General features: G+C 38.6%; 1 protein-coding gene across 14 annotated transcripts in view; it reads left to right on the top strand.

Moving 5' to 3' along the window:
* The window catches only part of IPCEF1 (interaction protein for cytohesin exchange factors 1), an 88,694-nt gene extending 73,221 nt beyond the window's left edge, over nucleotides 1-15,473 (top strand). For 13 of the 14 annotated variants that reach the window (XM_080585269.1, XM_080585259.1, XM_080585272.1 and 10 more), the window contains 3 exons: nucleotides 570-927; nucleotides 9,927-10,117; nucleotides 13,737-15,473. In XM_080585269.1, coding sequence (XP_080441395.1) covers nucleotides 570-927; nucleotides 9,927-10,117; nucleotides 13,737-13,937 — 750 coding nt within the window. In that variant the 3' untranslated portion in view covers nucleotides 13,938-15,473. The remainder of the gene's footprint in view (nucleotides 1-569; nucleotides 928-9,926; nucleotides 10,118-13,736) is intronic. The other variant, XM_080585264.1, reaches the window with a different exon arrangement.

Raw genomic sequence — 15,473 nt, 5'->3', positions numbered from 1 at the left:
ACTTGCCAACATATTACCTGTCGGCCTTCTTGGCATGGTGAATGATTAGTCCCCAGAATGCACTGGGCAAAATTGCTTTGGCTGCTGAGAAGATCACTTCAGTGCTGCTTCAAAGCTGCTTGGGCTGTCTGTCTGTGGCTATGACATTGATGGATTTATTGAATGCTTCAAGACAGCTTCATGTTCAATGGCTAAGTCAGGGTTTCACTTCTTCACTCTTGATTAAACTAATAAAGTGAGTAGAAAGAAAAGAGTGAAAATAACAGTGAGACCTAGCATGGAAGGCTGCATTCAACATGGTATTTTTTCTTGTTCTGTTGTTTCTAAGCCTTGTAAGCTTTCAACTTGTTTTACCTCTAGCTTCCTTGTGACATAGTTTCTGAAGTTACTGCTCTGTGAGAGATTGGTTACCTTACTTCAGGCTTGCTTGGATGGATAATCAATCACATTACATCAATTTTTGGTTACTTTGCATTTCAGCTCCATATCTATTGGGTATAGAGCCTAGAAAGAAGAATAACTTGGAATAACTTTTTTTTTTTTTTTTTCTCCCATTTGTTTCTGGAAAGCAGGATCAACAGAAGTCCTCTTTGACCTCGACTCTGTCAAGTGAAGCATCTTGCTCTCTCTCATCTCCTGAAAGCACTTTGAACTCCCAAGAGTCATCATCTTCCTTGACGTCCAAAGTAGTTTATTCTGAGAGGCAGTCCTGGCTTGATATTGTTAACAGCTCAGCTGTGGAAGAGGGTGATCAGCCTTTAACCTTCTGTGTGCAGATTCACTCTGATGAGCAACCAGAAGTAGACTGTGGAGAAGCAGGAGAAAGCCAGATCTGGCCCAGTAGTGGATCCCAAAACACTTTTTTAGGTCTGGATACACATTGCCTAACTGTGCCAGATGCAACAGGACAGAAATCACCAGCCAAAGGTGAGCTAATGAGAAAGGAGATTACGTCTGCAGAACCATAAAATGGGAGTTTGGGGTGTTCTTCAACTTCCTTTCCCCTTTCTTCCTTTATATTTTTGATTGAAGAGTTTTCCTGTGGCACATCATTTATAACAAATGTGGTTTATTGTGCCTTAAATATGCATCCTAGAATCAAATTGGTAAGTACATTTAGAGTTTTTCTCATATGTTACCCGTATGTTAAGATCATAGCCTCTGTATAAAATCATAACATAGACATATTTTTATTGGCTTTATTTATTTCAGTGCAGCTGTCATTTACTAGTTAGGGTTGAATTCAAATTTTAGGAAAGTTTAATGACATGAGGGTGGAACCACAGTATGTCACCCTAAGAAAACGCTGTATGTAAGACATAATGAATGTGAAATTAGGTCAATCCACCTTTAAAAATGTAAATTGTAGTGTTTACTTTCACTATGTATTCCCTATTCATTTGATTGAACTTCATTGTAAACAAGGGGAAACAAATGTGATCCTGAATCAGGAAGTCCTTAAGGACTGGATTTTATTTAATCACATAGGTATCTGTATTGTCATTTTGCTATAGAAATATACTGCTAAATTTATAAAGGTGCTGTAGTCCCAGAATTTGGTTGTTTTTACAGTTAATACAGCCATAGCGAGGCAACGTATCTTACCTTTTGAGCAAAGCTTCTCTTCCCTGCATTAAGAGCAGTTGAATCATAAGAGGCATTGAAAGGAGAAGATGTTCAGTCCACTAACTAGAAAGGAAATACACAAGGAAAGAATGAGGTTCTTGTTCAATAGCTTTGCCCATGATTCAAAATCCTTGCAAAGAATTGAAGAGAGTATTCTATTAAAGAGAGAGCAGTGTTGTCTCAGTCCAGTGCAAAACAAAGATGCATCCAAAAGCTTAGGCTGAAGGAAACGCAAAGATGGAAATTAACTTCACTGGACTCATGGGGAATTTATTTATTTTTTCTCTGTGGGTGAATAGAGCTGAGAGCTGAATCACGGAAGTGTAAGTGTAAGGCATATTAGTTTCATTGTCACAAGTTGTCACTGTGATCATTTCAGGTTATTTTGCACTCAGCTTCATTATCCCTAGAGATCTAAGCTGCCCTGCTAGAGAGTTCTGTGGCAATGAAGATCAGTAAGAATTAAAACTGAGAGTGAGCATATGTTCTGAAAATCAATGTTTTGTTTCTCACAGATTTTGGCATTGCAAGTAGTTAAATAGCTGGGCACGGCAGAAATGGAGTCCCTAATGAAATTGTCACATATATTTTATTATATTCTGAAATTTTACTTTTAGGGTTAAATTTGACCAAGTGATTCCTTTGGGAAATATTCTTTCTATGGACTGAGGGATACCCAGGTTACATTTGAGCCTATATTTAATTATATTCAGGTGGATTGTTGGACTGTATGCCATATAGGGCACAGTAGCTTATAGATCCCATTGAGAAAGATTCAGTGGTTGCTCTTCAGAAGTATAAACTTCACCCTTTGCTTTGAATATGCTACTCTGGTATGGTCAGCAATTCTGCAGCAATGCTCAGGTTAACACTTTCCAACATGACTGTAAGGATGACAAGTACTTTTATGGATGTTGACAGATTTAGCATGACACTTCATAATCATTTAAAGCAAAGTTTTATAGGGTCATACAATGATATAGTAATACTTACCAACAAAACTGCCTTGACTTACATTTTAATCCTCATTTTGGTATATTCCTGCCATTTGCAGGGTGGTTTAATTGTCCCCAAAATGTTCCTGGGGAAATTAATTCACTCACTGTTCACTGCTTAGCTGTTGGCCGACCCTAATCGCAGAACACATCTGTGCTAACCACTCTGCTGATCTGTGATGGAATTCCAGAAATAGATCATTTTAACGAGACAGTCACTATAGAAACTGTATAACCTCACTAGTTACTATCTGCATCATAACCATTGTTGAGCAAGTAAGATATATATGAGGAGGGGATGGACAGTGTTTTTTTTTTTGTTGTTGTTGTTTTTTTTGATTTACACTAAAAAACTACATGAAATAATTTGCAAAGAAATTAATGAAGCCATTTCAATTTGGGAATGAGGTGAAAAATAAAGAAAAAAGATTAGAGTAACAATTCAGTTCCAAATGGAAATTGTCAAAAAGGATCCAGTTCTGGTTCTGTGTCTTATCCTCCAAGAATTTCCATCTCCAGTTAGTTGACAAGGATGTACACAAATACTGTGAGATAATTTCTAATTGCGGGATGAAAACTATCTGCAAAACTTCATAATTTGCAATAAATTTTAAGAACACCATTGTTATCTGATGTGAAACAAAAAGGTATACCTCAATGATTTGCTAGTGCAATGCATCTTATTTGCTTTGCAATGCTTCTGAACAGTGCATGGCTGGCAGCTCTTTGTGTTCCAGAGTAATGGGACTGCATCCAGAAGGAGCTGGGTCCACCTTGCAGTGGCATGTATTCTGAAAGCATTTGTCCCACGCACATAAAGCCAGCCCTACTGTTATCAGAACAGCCCTGTAGTCCTTGAATGCTCTCCCCACAGAGCCTTCACGTGTGTACATGCTCTCCTTTACCTCATGAGGATAGAAAATCACCTTTCACGCACTCTACTTTGCAGCTGTGTTCTGCTTAGCAAAACCCCATGAGGAACTTGTGGCTGTAGCTGATAAAAGCTGAGAGCTGAGGGGAAAGTTTTTCAAGAGCCGAGGAGCGTTTATGTTGGCAAAAGTCAGAAATGGAAGCCAATGGAGGCCAAAAGTTGTTGCCTAGAAGGAAGAAAGAGTAGCTGTGGCTTTGTGGGAAGAGCTTATTATGTAAATAGGAAAAGAGTAAAGAAACTTTAGAGATGAAATAAACAGTGAAAGAGAAATTTCTCAAAGAGGATAAATGCGTGAATCTCTGTAAGAAAAACAACAGATGCAGCCAAAGGATTGTAGATTATTTTGTTAATGAATATTATTTAAAGAAAAGTGTTAAGCAATGGTAGGTGTCTTGTGCAAGATGTACCAAATGATATTTTAACGACCTTTTCAGCAACTCTAACACTATGAACAATCTCAATCTCAATGCTCAACTCTTGGAAAGAGGTTACGTACCAGAGGGTAGCACAAAGATACAGAAAAGGAGAGTTTAACATTTTTCTCTTTTGAAGGGAAATCAGCATTATATTGAAATTTACTTAGTGGGAATATTTAATACTTCAGTGTTAACAGCCTTTTACATGTACAATGACAAAAGGATTCAATGCTGACATAAAGGAGCTGATAGGTAAACAAGAAACAGGAATACAAACAAGTACGTGACTACGTGCTTGGTGTCCAGAAGCTGGCCTTGTCCTATCTGGGATGACTAGAAACACTCTGTAGCCAAACTCCATCCTTTGTGTTTCTTCTGGCAACCGCTGGAACAGAAGGTATCTGATTATGGCCCACCGCTACCATCATCAAAAACAACGTTAACAAAAGGAAGCTGTAGACATGGAGAGGTTACTGTAAGTGAACAGGAATGTGTGTTTGTATTTATGTGGGGACCTTCTACTGTAGCAATAACATCCTTCTTCCGTGCGGTTCCTGAGTGCTTTATGATCATGGCCACATGAAGTTAATGCGTCTTGGCAAGAAACTTTTACAGTACCACTTCTGGTTTATTTATTTTACTTTAGCTTATAGTAGCTAGTAGAAGAGCTGGCATGTGCTGATATTTTAGGAAACCTGGAAATCTTTTCACACACAATTTGAATTTTATCTGGGTTGGTTTTGTGGGAAGGAGTTGGTTAAATAAGAGATGGATGTAGTCAATTCCTTCTTTTTTTCTGAATTGACATCCTCTTCCCCTCTTGAGTCTGCCTGTGCCAGTAATAGCCAAAACAGATCCTCTAGTGTACTCTAGTCCCTCTGCTCCTGCTGCAAAAGTTACAGAAAATGGATTGTGGCTAAGACTAGCTAAGAAGCACGCTTATAGAGAGCATTATTGTGTGGAAGAACAACTGTATTTGAGTGATTATTTTGCTTCTGATAAAAAAAAAAAAAAGGAATCACAGTGAAAATTATGGTGTTAACATTCTCTGAACTTGGAACAAGACATACTTATTTTTGTTATTTCCAGTTTAGTCACAGCTTGTTAAAAATGACATCCTTCGCTGCTGAACGTATGCTATGTAGTCAAGAGCCTCTGACTGTTGGTGGTAAAGTAATTTCCCTGTAATTTTCTCCCACTCTATCCTACTTCTTAGTTTTGTAGTTCTGCATTTACCAGTGAGGAGTTTGCCCTCCTAATTCAATATTTCCTGTTCTGTGTAGTTCTGTGGGAAATGTGATTTCCCTGAGGTGTCGTCATATTCACATTAGAAACTCCACTACTACTATGGAAAATGGATAGGGAGTATGAGCGGGGGTAGGTGAGGGCAAAAGTGGGTTATGATGTTTTCCTCTCCTGTCTCCAGCCAGGGTCTATATGCTGCCCAATTGACATCAAAAGGTTTGGCGGAATCAGAAATAGGGGTATTAGCACAGCCACAATAAGCTTGTAAGTATAGCAAAGACAGGAGGAAGAAGCACATTATATATTTTTTTTCCTTGGGATTAATGCACAGCTGGAGAGTTATCAGATCCAGTTAGAGAATGGAAGAACATTTAAATTTCTTGGGTTCAGTTTAGAGTTAGTAAAATATATTCTGCTGGAGGTGGTTTTCAATGCAAAATGCTCTTTCTGCAAAACTTTGCCAATTTCTATTTCTTTACCACTGAGAAGAAATCAGCTTGATTTTTCACAGCTGCTTCTTGAAAAGTTCTGGATAATTTCACTTTTGTGAGCTTAAAGAGCCTTACAGTTGAGAGTTTTCAGGCAGGCTCCTGTGTTGCTGCTGCAAGGTGGGGAGTCTTGATGCTGTAATGTCTCCCACCTGTGGCAAGTTGGCCGACACAAAGGTGGAAGCTGAAAGCTGAGGAGGTGCAGAAGTGGTGTGCTGAGCCTTTGGCATCTTGCTCTTGTCTGTGATATCTCCTGTTAGGTAGAGGGAAATTCCACATAGGTGGCATCGAGCCACCAAGCTGTGTTTTACTTCTCCTGAAACAGTTGGTAAGAAGTTTGGGTCAGCCTGAAGTATTATTTTATTTTCATCACCTGAACATAGACAGTCTCTTTCTCTGCAGTGTTAAAATATCTAAGAGCAGGGCTTCCCTTTCTTGGGTCAGGACGAGTTTCTTTCCGCTTTCCACTCTATGGACTTTGACAAAGTTAAGAGAGCTATACAGTACTATATAATATGTCCAGAAGTGCTGGGAAAGTGAAATAAGTATTTCACTGATCCTTCCAGTGGCATCACCCAACAGAATTGTTTATAGTTAATGTTGCCAAGGGATAGAAAAAATGTACAATGTGTGGTGATGCACATGCTCCAGTATGTAATAACCTTCCACTGCTGCTGTTTGCTCTTTACCCATAATCTTTCAGTAGCCCTGAGAGAAAAATGAACATATTTTATCTTCAAAATAGGATGAGACAAAGAAGTGCTGTAGTAGGGTGTAGTAAAATTCCTAACTTGAATGCCTGAAACAGAAAGTGTTTAGCTTGAAGTGTACAGGTGGAAGAGATAACTTGCAATATTTTGAAGTGATTGTGAATATGCCTGATGTAACCTGTATCAGCCTGGCTTAAAAGGCTCACTTCAGAGCAGCACTAGTTGGGCCTGACCTTTCCATTTTATGTATTTATTTATTTGCCAGCAGAATATATACATCATTATAAACATTCCGAGCTTAGCAAAACTCAGAGAAGAGGTGGCTCTTTCATTTTTGCAAGACTGACACAGACAATCTGTTTGTTTTTTATACCAAGGCCTGAGCTTGATTGCTATATGCATTTTGCATGAATTTTTACTTTGTGATGCAAAGCAAATATTTTGTAAGAATTCAGTAGCAAGGTTTAGACATGCCAGGTTTCATAAGGGGAGTCCAAGTCACTGAAACCTAGAAATACAGAACTGGTGGATGCCTGTGCTTGCATTAGAGACATGTTCATGTGCAGGTCAGTGCTCTGTCTGCAGGTACAGAGAGAAATAAGCAGCACAAAGTTGTGGGCAAATGTGCTGTGAATGTTTAAATTTGGAGAATATATCCAGTCTATGCTTAAACCTTGAGCTACTTTGCTTTATCTCTGTTACCCAACCTAAATTTTCTTTCAGACATTTGGTGAAGAAAACAAGAAAGCAAACTGTGGGTAGTGCTTCAGTGACTTTCCTGGCATAAAGAGGCTTGTGAAATACTGTAATACACCGTTGTGCGAGTGAGGAGAAATATGACTCTTTTTTTTTTTTTAAATCACTGATCATTTTATTGGGCTTGTTAATTGATTGCTAGACATAATGCCTCTTCCCTTTCTCCATTACCTCTCCGCCTTCCACATTTATAGTGTGAATCTAGTAGGTTCACTGACAGCTTCAAGCCAGTGGAAGATGATGGGCTTTGCTTTCTGAGGCTGGCTCAGGGACACTAGGGATAGTGGAGTTAAAAGTCCAGATAGTCTGGCCTCAATTTGTTGGCAGACCTACTCTCTGTCAATAGCAACAGTACCTGCTTCAGTACAAAAGCACAATATTAAGGTACTGTTTTGTTATTTTTTTTTTTACATGTTGTGGGAGAAGGTTGTTGCTCATCAGTGTAAATAAAGGTAGAGACCAGAGCACTGTACAGCTCGTACCTAGCTCCACACAACCTTGCAGATTTAGATTTACTTTTTTTTTTTTTTCTCACAACTGTTTCCTTAAATCCCATTTAGCTGCTTCACTGGTACTCCCTTCATCTGCTCCATATCTGAAGAATCCAATGCTTTCTTTTCCCTCTGAAATTAGCTGGCCCTGATCAATCCTTCTGGGGATGGGAGTGTTGGAAGAATAAGAAATAGGAGAGGAGTTTGAGGATGCAACCTTGAAAGGATAAAGGAGCAGAATGCACAGTGTTGATCACGTGCATGGCCAGGGAGCATTTTGCTGGGCTCTTCTCACCCCAGCTCCTGCTTCTTCTTCTGTGCTGAGTATTTCTGTCCTCCTTACCTTTACCCACAATTGCACAGAAGATATTGGAGTACTTAGAATGAAAGAAATGTGTTCAGAGTGGTGTTTTCTCAGGCTTGATGCTTTGTAACCATTTTAGATGTAGCACCACAAGTTAGATGCGAAAAGTATCTGGAACAGGGACTTCACATTCCCCTGGGCTTGACTGGTTTTTTTAAAGTTGATGGACAGGGTCAATACATCATTTTCTTTTGGTATGGTCTTTCTTGGTTACCTGATAAAGGTTAATTTATCTCTGGAAGCATTACTGTGTACAGTCCTGAAGGGTGAGGTCTTTAGCACAGCCGAGCCAGTCTTGTGAAAGAGATGGCTAATGAAATAAACAGATGCTTCATCACAAGTAAGTAGGCAGGAAGCTAGTTATAATTACAAGCCTCATGGCATGAGCTGACAGTTTTCAGGAAATACTACTGCCGTGTATTATGCCTTACTCTTGCATTTTTTTTCTATTTCCCACAGCTTGTTAAATATACAACAGTTCTCCTTTTCCTCCCCCTGCACTGTACCAATGAAGGAAGCTATATTTAGTCCTTGTCAAGTTACAGCAGCTTTTTTGTAATCAAAAAGTAGAGAAAAAAAGGCCAGCAACAGAGTGAAGGCAAATATTTGTAGCATATCATAAACCTTTCTTGTAACCTAAATATTTAGAAAGAAGGGGGATGTAGGTGGATGCTGTACTTTTTAAAACATGGAAAAGATAAGGAGCAGACTCCTTCCTAAGTGTGATGACATGCTGGAGGATTCTTTTTGCTGCACCATAAGAGAGCAAGAGGACTTCTTCCTTTTTTTTTTTTTGCTGACTGGGGATGATTTAGAAAAGTCAATGTTTAACTTTCAGTTAAAAGAAAAAATGTACTGCAAGTTCAAACAGCACATGGAGGACTGCATTTGAGAAGAACTGCCACTGCTATCTCCAGTAGAATAAACATGAACGTTATCCCGGTAGCTCTTGAGGGACTCATTGGCATCCTAAAACCACCAAATTTAGGAAATCTTGAAGTAGAAAAGCTTGCAGTGTGGACTGTGGAAGAAGTGAGTTGCACAGCCTGTTGCTGAAACTGTCCTTCAGTTGCCCCCATCTATGCCTGGTATATTTTGCATTCCTTGACTTTCATTTTTAAGTTGTTTTATTCTGAAAAAAAAAAAAAAAAAAAAGCATTTGCTTTAATTTTTATCTTATTTTATCCTATTTAATTCCAAGCTTCTTGCTAGCTTTTTCTGTCATATCTTCTCTGTCATGGAAGATGGTGCTGCAGCTTAGGGCTCATCAGAGCTATTAAGTGGAATAATCAAAGCTTTTCTGTGTGGCACCACAGGCAAATTCTGTGCTGCAGTCTGTGAAACTCAAGTATCAGGTACCCCAAGGGTTTCTGCTTTAATCTGTTTTCTAGGGACCTTCTCTTTTGGCCTCTGGCATATTACTGTGTTTCATTTCCTTTCTCAAAAAAAATTTTCCTTGTACTTTCAATAGTTATCAATGCCTGACAATAAGTTGGTACACCAAATAGAATCTGACCTGTGAAATGCCATGTAGAAATGTAATTAACCGTGTGCAGCTTGTAAGGGAAAAGTGAATAAGTGTAGATGCTATCAAAATGTATTCATTCTAATGTAACGTTACTGACAGTTGTTCAAAGTCTGTGATATATTTAGATCATTAAAGCAGCACTCGATCAGTGGAAACATATGCTCATATCTGCTTGGATCATAACCTGATTCTTAAAAAGTCTGAATTTGGTAGTACATCATTCTCATACGCCTAATTACTCTAAAAATTACCCTTGGTTTTGACTCTAATACCATTACTTTTTGACTTGGCTAAGAGTCTGACAGCTGAATGCAATGTTTCTGCTATCTGCTGCCATATTCATATTCTCATACACACTTTATTCTTTGCTTTGCAGATCAGGAAAAATGTGACGATGATGAGATGGAGCGACTTTACAAGTCATTAGAACAAGCAAGCCTGTCTCCCATTGGTGATCGTCGGCTGTCAACCAAGAAGGAGCTTAGAAAGTCATTTATCAAACGGAGCAAAAACCCCTCCATTAATGAGAAACTCCACAAAATTCGAATGCTGAACAGCACATTAAAGGTGAGGTCACAGAGTGAGCCAAGGAAAAGCCTGAGAGAAAGAAATGGTTTGGCTGAAAAAAGAAGCAAGCCTTGACATCAGCCAAATTCTAATTACATATTTATTTAAAGCCCCAGAGAGTTTGGTTAAGTTTTTGAAATTGTTTTCTACTTTATTCAGAATAGTGATCTGTGTTTTGTTGTTAAATCTGAACTGGAAACAGAGGGAATAGTTCAGAAGGGACCCTTCTTGCAGAAATTCCAGCCCATTTGGAAAATTTAATAAAGAAAGCTCCTCTTAGTTAGCTGGGAAACCTGCAAACTCAGCTGAATACACTAAACAAGGGAGCCTTAAAAAAGGAAGAGCAGAAAAAGGACATCGATGATAAAGCACATGAAAACGACCCTGAGCCAAAAAAGTTTTCCTTATGTGATTATTGGGGAATGTACAGGATGTGCCAAAGCTATTGTAAAGACCTCCTGTAACTAAATTATTTTTAATAACAAAAGCATCCTGCTTTTATGTTGGAAGCGTATCATGAACTGGAGGGGTGGAGGGGTTCAGGGGACATTCCATGAAAGGGCCAATAAATTTGTCTTGAATATGGAGATTTATGAGGCTGTTTACCTGCCAGCACCGTTTTGAGTGTCATGGGATTTCAAAACCTGCTTCTGAACGGTACTGAGGCAAACAGAAATCTTAATCATAACATTTAAATTGTAAAGAGGAGAAAGAACAAATCCAAACCTGGGGCTTCACTTGATATTTTTTTTTCTTTCATTATGTTTATTGCCCAGAGAATTTGTGGATGATATTTAAGGTCCCTTCCAACCCAAGCCATTCTATAATTCTTTTTGTATGCATTAGAAGCAGGAATTGAGTATCATGTTTCAAGTATGTGTATTTGGCTTCAAGAATTGTACCCTGGAGAAATACATGTAAAAACTTCTATCAGCACAATAGTTGATTTGATTATTAGTTGCAATGTGAGGGTTGGCTTTGGTGCCCCGGCCTGCCTTAAACTTCCTGAAGACACATTTGAAAAGACAAGTTGGTGTACAGGCATCCTGCCTGTTGCAGGGCTTCCAAGCTACGTATGAGACCCAGTGAAGTCTCTACTCAGTATTAATGAGTCTTCAGTGAAGTGGCACTGACTATAGTTTTATTCTTCTGCATCAGTAATAAAGTGAGCCCATCATACAGCAGAAATTTAGTTTAAAAAGTATGTCAATTTTATGGCACAGGAAAATAAATGTAGAAGCATACTTTGATGTTTTTCCCTGATATGAGCCTCCCTAATAAATCTAAGAAGCAGTTAGTACAAAATGGAGCTGTATTTTCTGGGATAATCCATTTTATTAGACTGGAGCTGAATACAAGCCTAGAAGCCTTTCTGTCAGACATGAGCAAGGAGGACAACTTTGCATTGATTTAACCCAGGAGTATTGTATAAATTGTGATTAGCAGTGTTTATAACCTTAGGCTTGTCTAACACTTGTATTTAATATGGAAAAAACATTTTTGGAGTGTTCATAATGCATAAAATGTGTTGATTTCTTTTTTCCTTCTTCAAACCAAGGAGTTGGAGAATTGACAAGACAAATATAGCACAGACATTTTCTCACAGACACGAACAGAGTTGCATGCACAGCACTGTTTGAGTTAGCCTGTCTAAAAGGCAAATGCTTTCAGTGGGAATGTGCCATATTCTTTACATCAGTGAGATTATGTGCTTTTAAAGTCGACTTTTTAACATAAAATGTGAGACATGAGACAATTGGAAATGATCTATTGGAAATTTCAAAATCAGAAAATTTTTGCATCTGATCCATATTTACTCTGCTTTAGTTAAAACCCTCTTAGTTTTGAAGCAAATGATTTATGCAAGCTTCAGTGCAATTTTAATTTTGGCCTTTTGACTCCACATCTTTAACAACAGATTAATGTTCCTGCCACAATATATCATTAACAAAACATGCTTAGGATTGTTTGGAAGAGAGAGAAGCTGTGTGCAAATGCATCACAGGCTTAATGAATGTGGGAAATAGATTTAAAGCAGAAGAAAAAATCCACAACATGGCTTTTTGCCACCACGTCTGTGCATTGCAAATACTTCCCTCTCCCTTCTACTTCCCTATCTCCTCTTCTGCTCTTAGGCTATCAGTGTGTCTCTGCATTTATGCCAAAAGCCCTCTTACAAGGATTAGTCTTGAGGGTGGGACCAATGTAAACCAACCGTTTAACAAGTTTTTTTTTTTTCTGTTTGAAAAGTGGTTCAGGCATCATAGGGGTTAGAGTAGTTGAGGGTTGATTAGGGTAGTAGTGTGGAATATGGATATGAGAGCAGCCTGTTGCTACTGCCAGGGAGTGTTGTGGATGTGTGAGTGTTCTCACGGTGTTTTGAAAGCAGCCACTAGCACAGTGTTCTCAGGTGTTATGAAATTGGTGGCAGTACAGAGGATGGCAAGAACAACCCCATTGCTGTCACCCATAGACTTGGGGGGATGGAGGCAGGCAAAAAGAAGTAAAGGTTTGTTAGTGCAGCATTGTGCCTCCATTAAGAAATTATAGTTGCTAACTGAAGCTTCTCTATCCTGTGATCCACTGCATGGATCGGCAATAAGAGCTAGAACAGCAAAAAGATGGATTGCCTTAGAAAATGTGAGGGCATGACTAAATACCTGAGGGGGGCATGCGAAGAGTATGGAGGAAGGCTCTTTTGAAAGGTGCCCAATGACAGAATAAGATGCAATAGGCACAAACTGAAGCACAGGAGTTTCTGTGCAAACATCAGGAAACACTTCTTTATTATGTGGGTGACTGAGCAATGGCATGGGTTGCCAAAGAGGTGGTGGTGGGATCTCCCTCCTCAGAGTAATTCAAAAGCTGCCTGGATGTGGTCCTAAGCAACCTGCTGTAGATGGTCTTGCTTGAGCCAGGGGGGTTGGACCAGATGACCTCCAGAGGTCCCTTCCAACCTCACACATTCTGTGACCTCAAGGTTCTCAGTTTCCCTGTATCATGACATGACTGTTCCTGTCTTACAATTGACCCAGGGTCCCTGCAATATACAATCTGAGCTGCTCTTGTCTAACAGCAGAGACCAGATTTGTTAACAGTATCTGGTGGTAGATGTATTAACACCCACACATGATCTAACTACCCATGAGCTATACTGCCAGTGCATGGATTTCGTCCAAAAGTATTTCCTGTGTAGCTTCCAGAGAACAGGAATTTGTAATTGTGCTCAGGCGGGCAAGTATTTTTTTTCAGAAAGTTAGGATTTGTCTGAATTATAGGAATAGATGTCATCATGTCTAGTTTCATGCAACTACTAACTTGTGAGGTAACATAACTAATGTCTAATTTTCATGACTTCTCATTCATAAAATTTTACTAAGTATCTTGTAAAAACAAAACAAAACTACATGAAATCATAATCTTGCCTTCAACTGGGAGGAATTTCTGCTGTGGACTTAACTTTGATAAACTTGGTTACAAAAATAGGAACGAATTGCCAGGAGGATGGATAATTGGTCATCTCCTTGTGCCCTGGTTCTGCAATGTTCCCAGAATGTTATTGTTATGGACAATGAGCTTGACTGTGTCTGTGGGAAATAACCACTTATTCTCTTCCTAGTGTAAAGAACATGACCTGGCCACAATTAACCAGTTGCTAGAGGACCCAAAGTTGACGGCAATGAAGTACAGAGAATGGAGGAACACAAACATCATGCTGGTCCAAGATATCTATCAGCAACAGGAGGTCCAGGATGCGTCCACAGAGAATAGTGAGGAACAAGAGACAACACCATTGGCTATCACTGAAAGTGCTATCTGAGGCTGTGTATCGACAGTTCACTGCAAGATTTTTTCCCCACAGGTCTTCATGTAAAGACACTTTAAACCGTTGCATTCTGATTTTTTTTTTCCCCGAGTGTTCTTCATAAGGAAAACAACCCCTTCTCCAAAGCTTTAATTCCTTTTGCAAAACTTATTTCATGTCAAAAGAACAAATCCTTCAAATTAAAACAGCATGCTGGAATCTGGGCTGCATATCTAAGAAGAATATTTTATGAAGCAGTGAAGAAATGTTTTTCCATATTGGGAGAAGTAAATTGTAAATGTGCAACTTCTGGAAGTCACAGTGCTATATAATATGGACTGTATAAATGTCAGATACTTGGGGTTGTTTTAATCATGTAACTTGCTCATAAAGGAAGCTACAACAATTCCAAAAGGATGTAGTTTACTCTCTACTTTTTGACCATGCAGGGTAACCTGATATATATATATTTTCATTTCTACATTCGTTCACTTTGGTCTACCAGTTGGAACTGAGACAAATCGAGTAGCAATTATGTATGAATTTATACTACAGACTACTGTCAGGCACCCAGTTTGTGTCATACCTGACGTTTTATGAATTAGACATTTATTTACGGTCCAGACCAAGGTACTGTCATTCTATATCAAGAACAGAAGGTCGCTCAATATGTTTGTTAAAATGTAAATTGCTCTTCAGTGAGGCAAATAACGTCTCAACAAGTTTCAAGCTTTTCTGATGGACCTAACAGAACTTCCTGGAAGGCTATTTTCTTCTTTCATATTTTTGAACCATCATGAATATATAAGGTACAAGTTCACCCCAAACTCCTAGATAGCAAGGTGATCAAGTTTGCAAGGAAGAAGCTAAATACTTAAATTCCTGATGTGGAACTGAAAGTGTAAAGCATAGCTGCAAATATTTTTGTAAATATATGTCATTTTATGGCTTATATGAATGTGACTATGTACTGTATATATGTTTTATTTATATATTTATATATGCTGAATTTGCTAATGTAGATAGAAGCACATGGACCAGACCCACTTATGTGAGTGTACTTACACAGTGACTTGAAATGCTTCTCTGTTCTTTTTTCCATTATGAATCACAGTAATGGATCTTGAATGAAGAGTACCCTGGGACTTCTGCTGTAAATTCTTCTGTCTTTCAACCTAACTTTGAGATTTTGATGAAGAAAATCTGTGTAATTTAGGGCAGGAATATAAGTTTGCTATAAAATTTTGGATTTTCTCTTTGGACAAAAAAAAAGGAATATGTTAAGAGATTTTGCTACAGGATCATTACATTTTAACATCACTGTTCTCGGTACAGTTTTTTTTTTTCCCATCTTCAGCATGTGTGCAAGGATGAGGAACTTTGCAGAGTGCCAATTTCTGAAAAGCAAGAATTAATCCACCATTCTCCAATTAATGCCACTACAAGAACTCGGGGAATTTGCATTTCTGTTGGCTATTTTGTGAAGATATTGTCATTGGTATTCAACAGATTTTATCTTTTAAAGTAAAATACACTATACAGATGCAGCCA

The sequence above is a fragment of the Anser brachyrhynchus genome, assembly GCF_964034855.1.
Source record: "Anser brachyrhynchus genome assembly, chromosome: 3".
Taxonomy (NCBI): domain Eukaryota; kingdom Metazoa; phylum Chordata; class Aves; order Anseriformes; family Anatidae; genus Anser; species Anser brachyrhynchus.
Note: the sequence above shows the minus strand (reverse complement) of the source record. Positions and strands in the feature narration are given on the sequence as shown.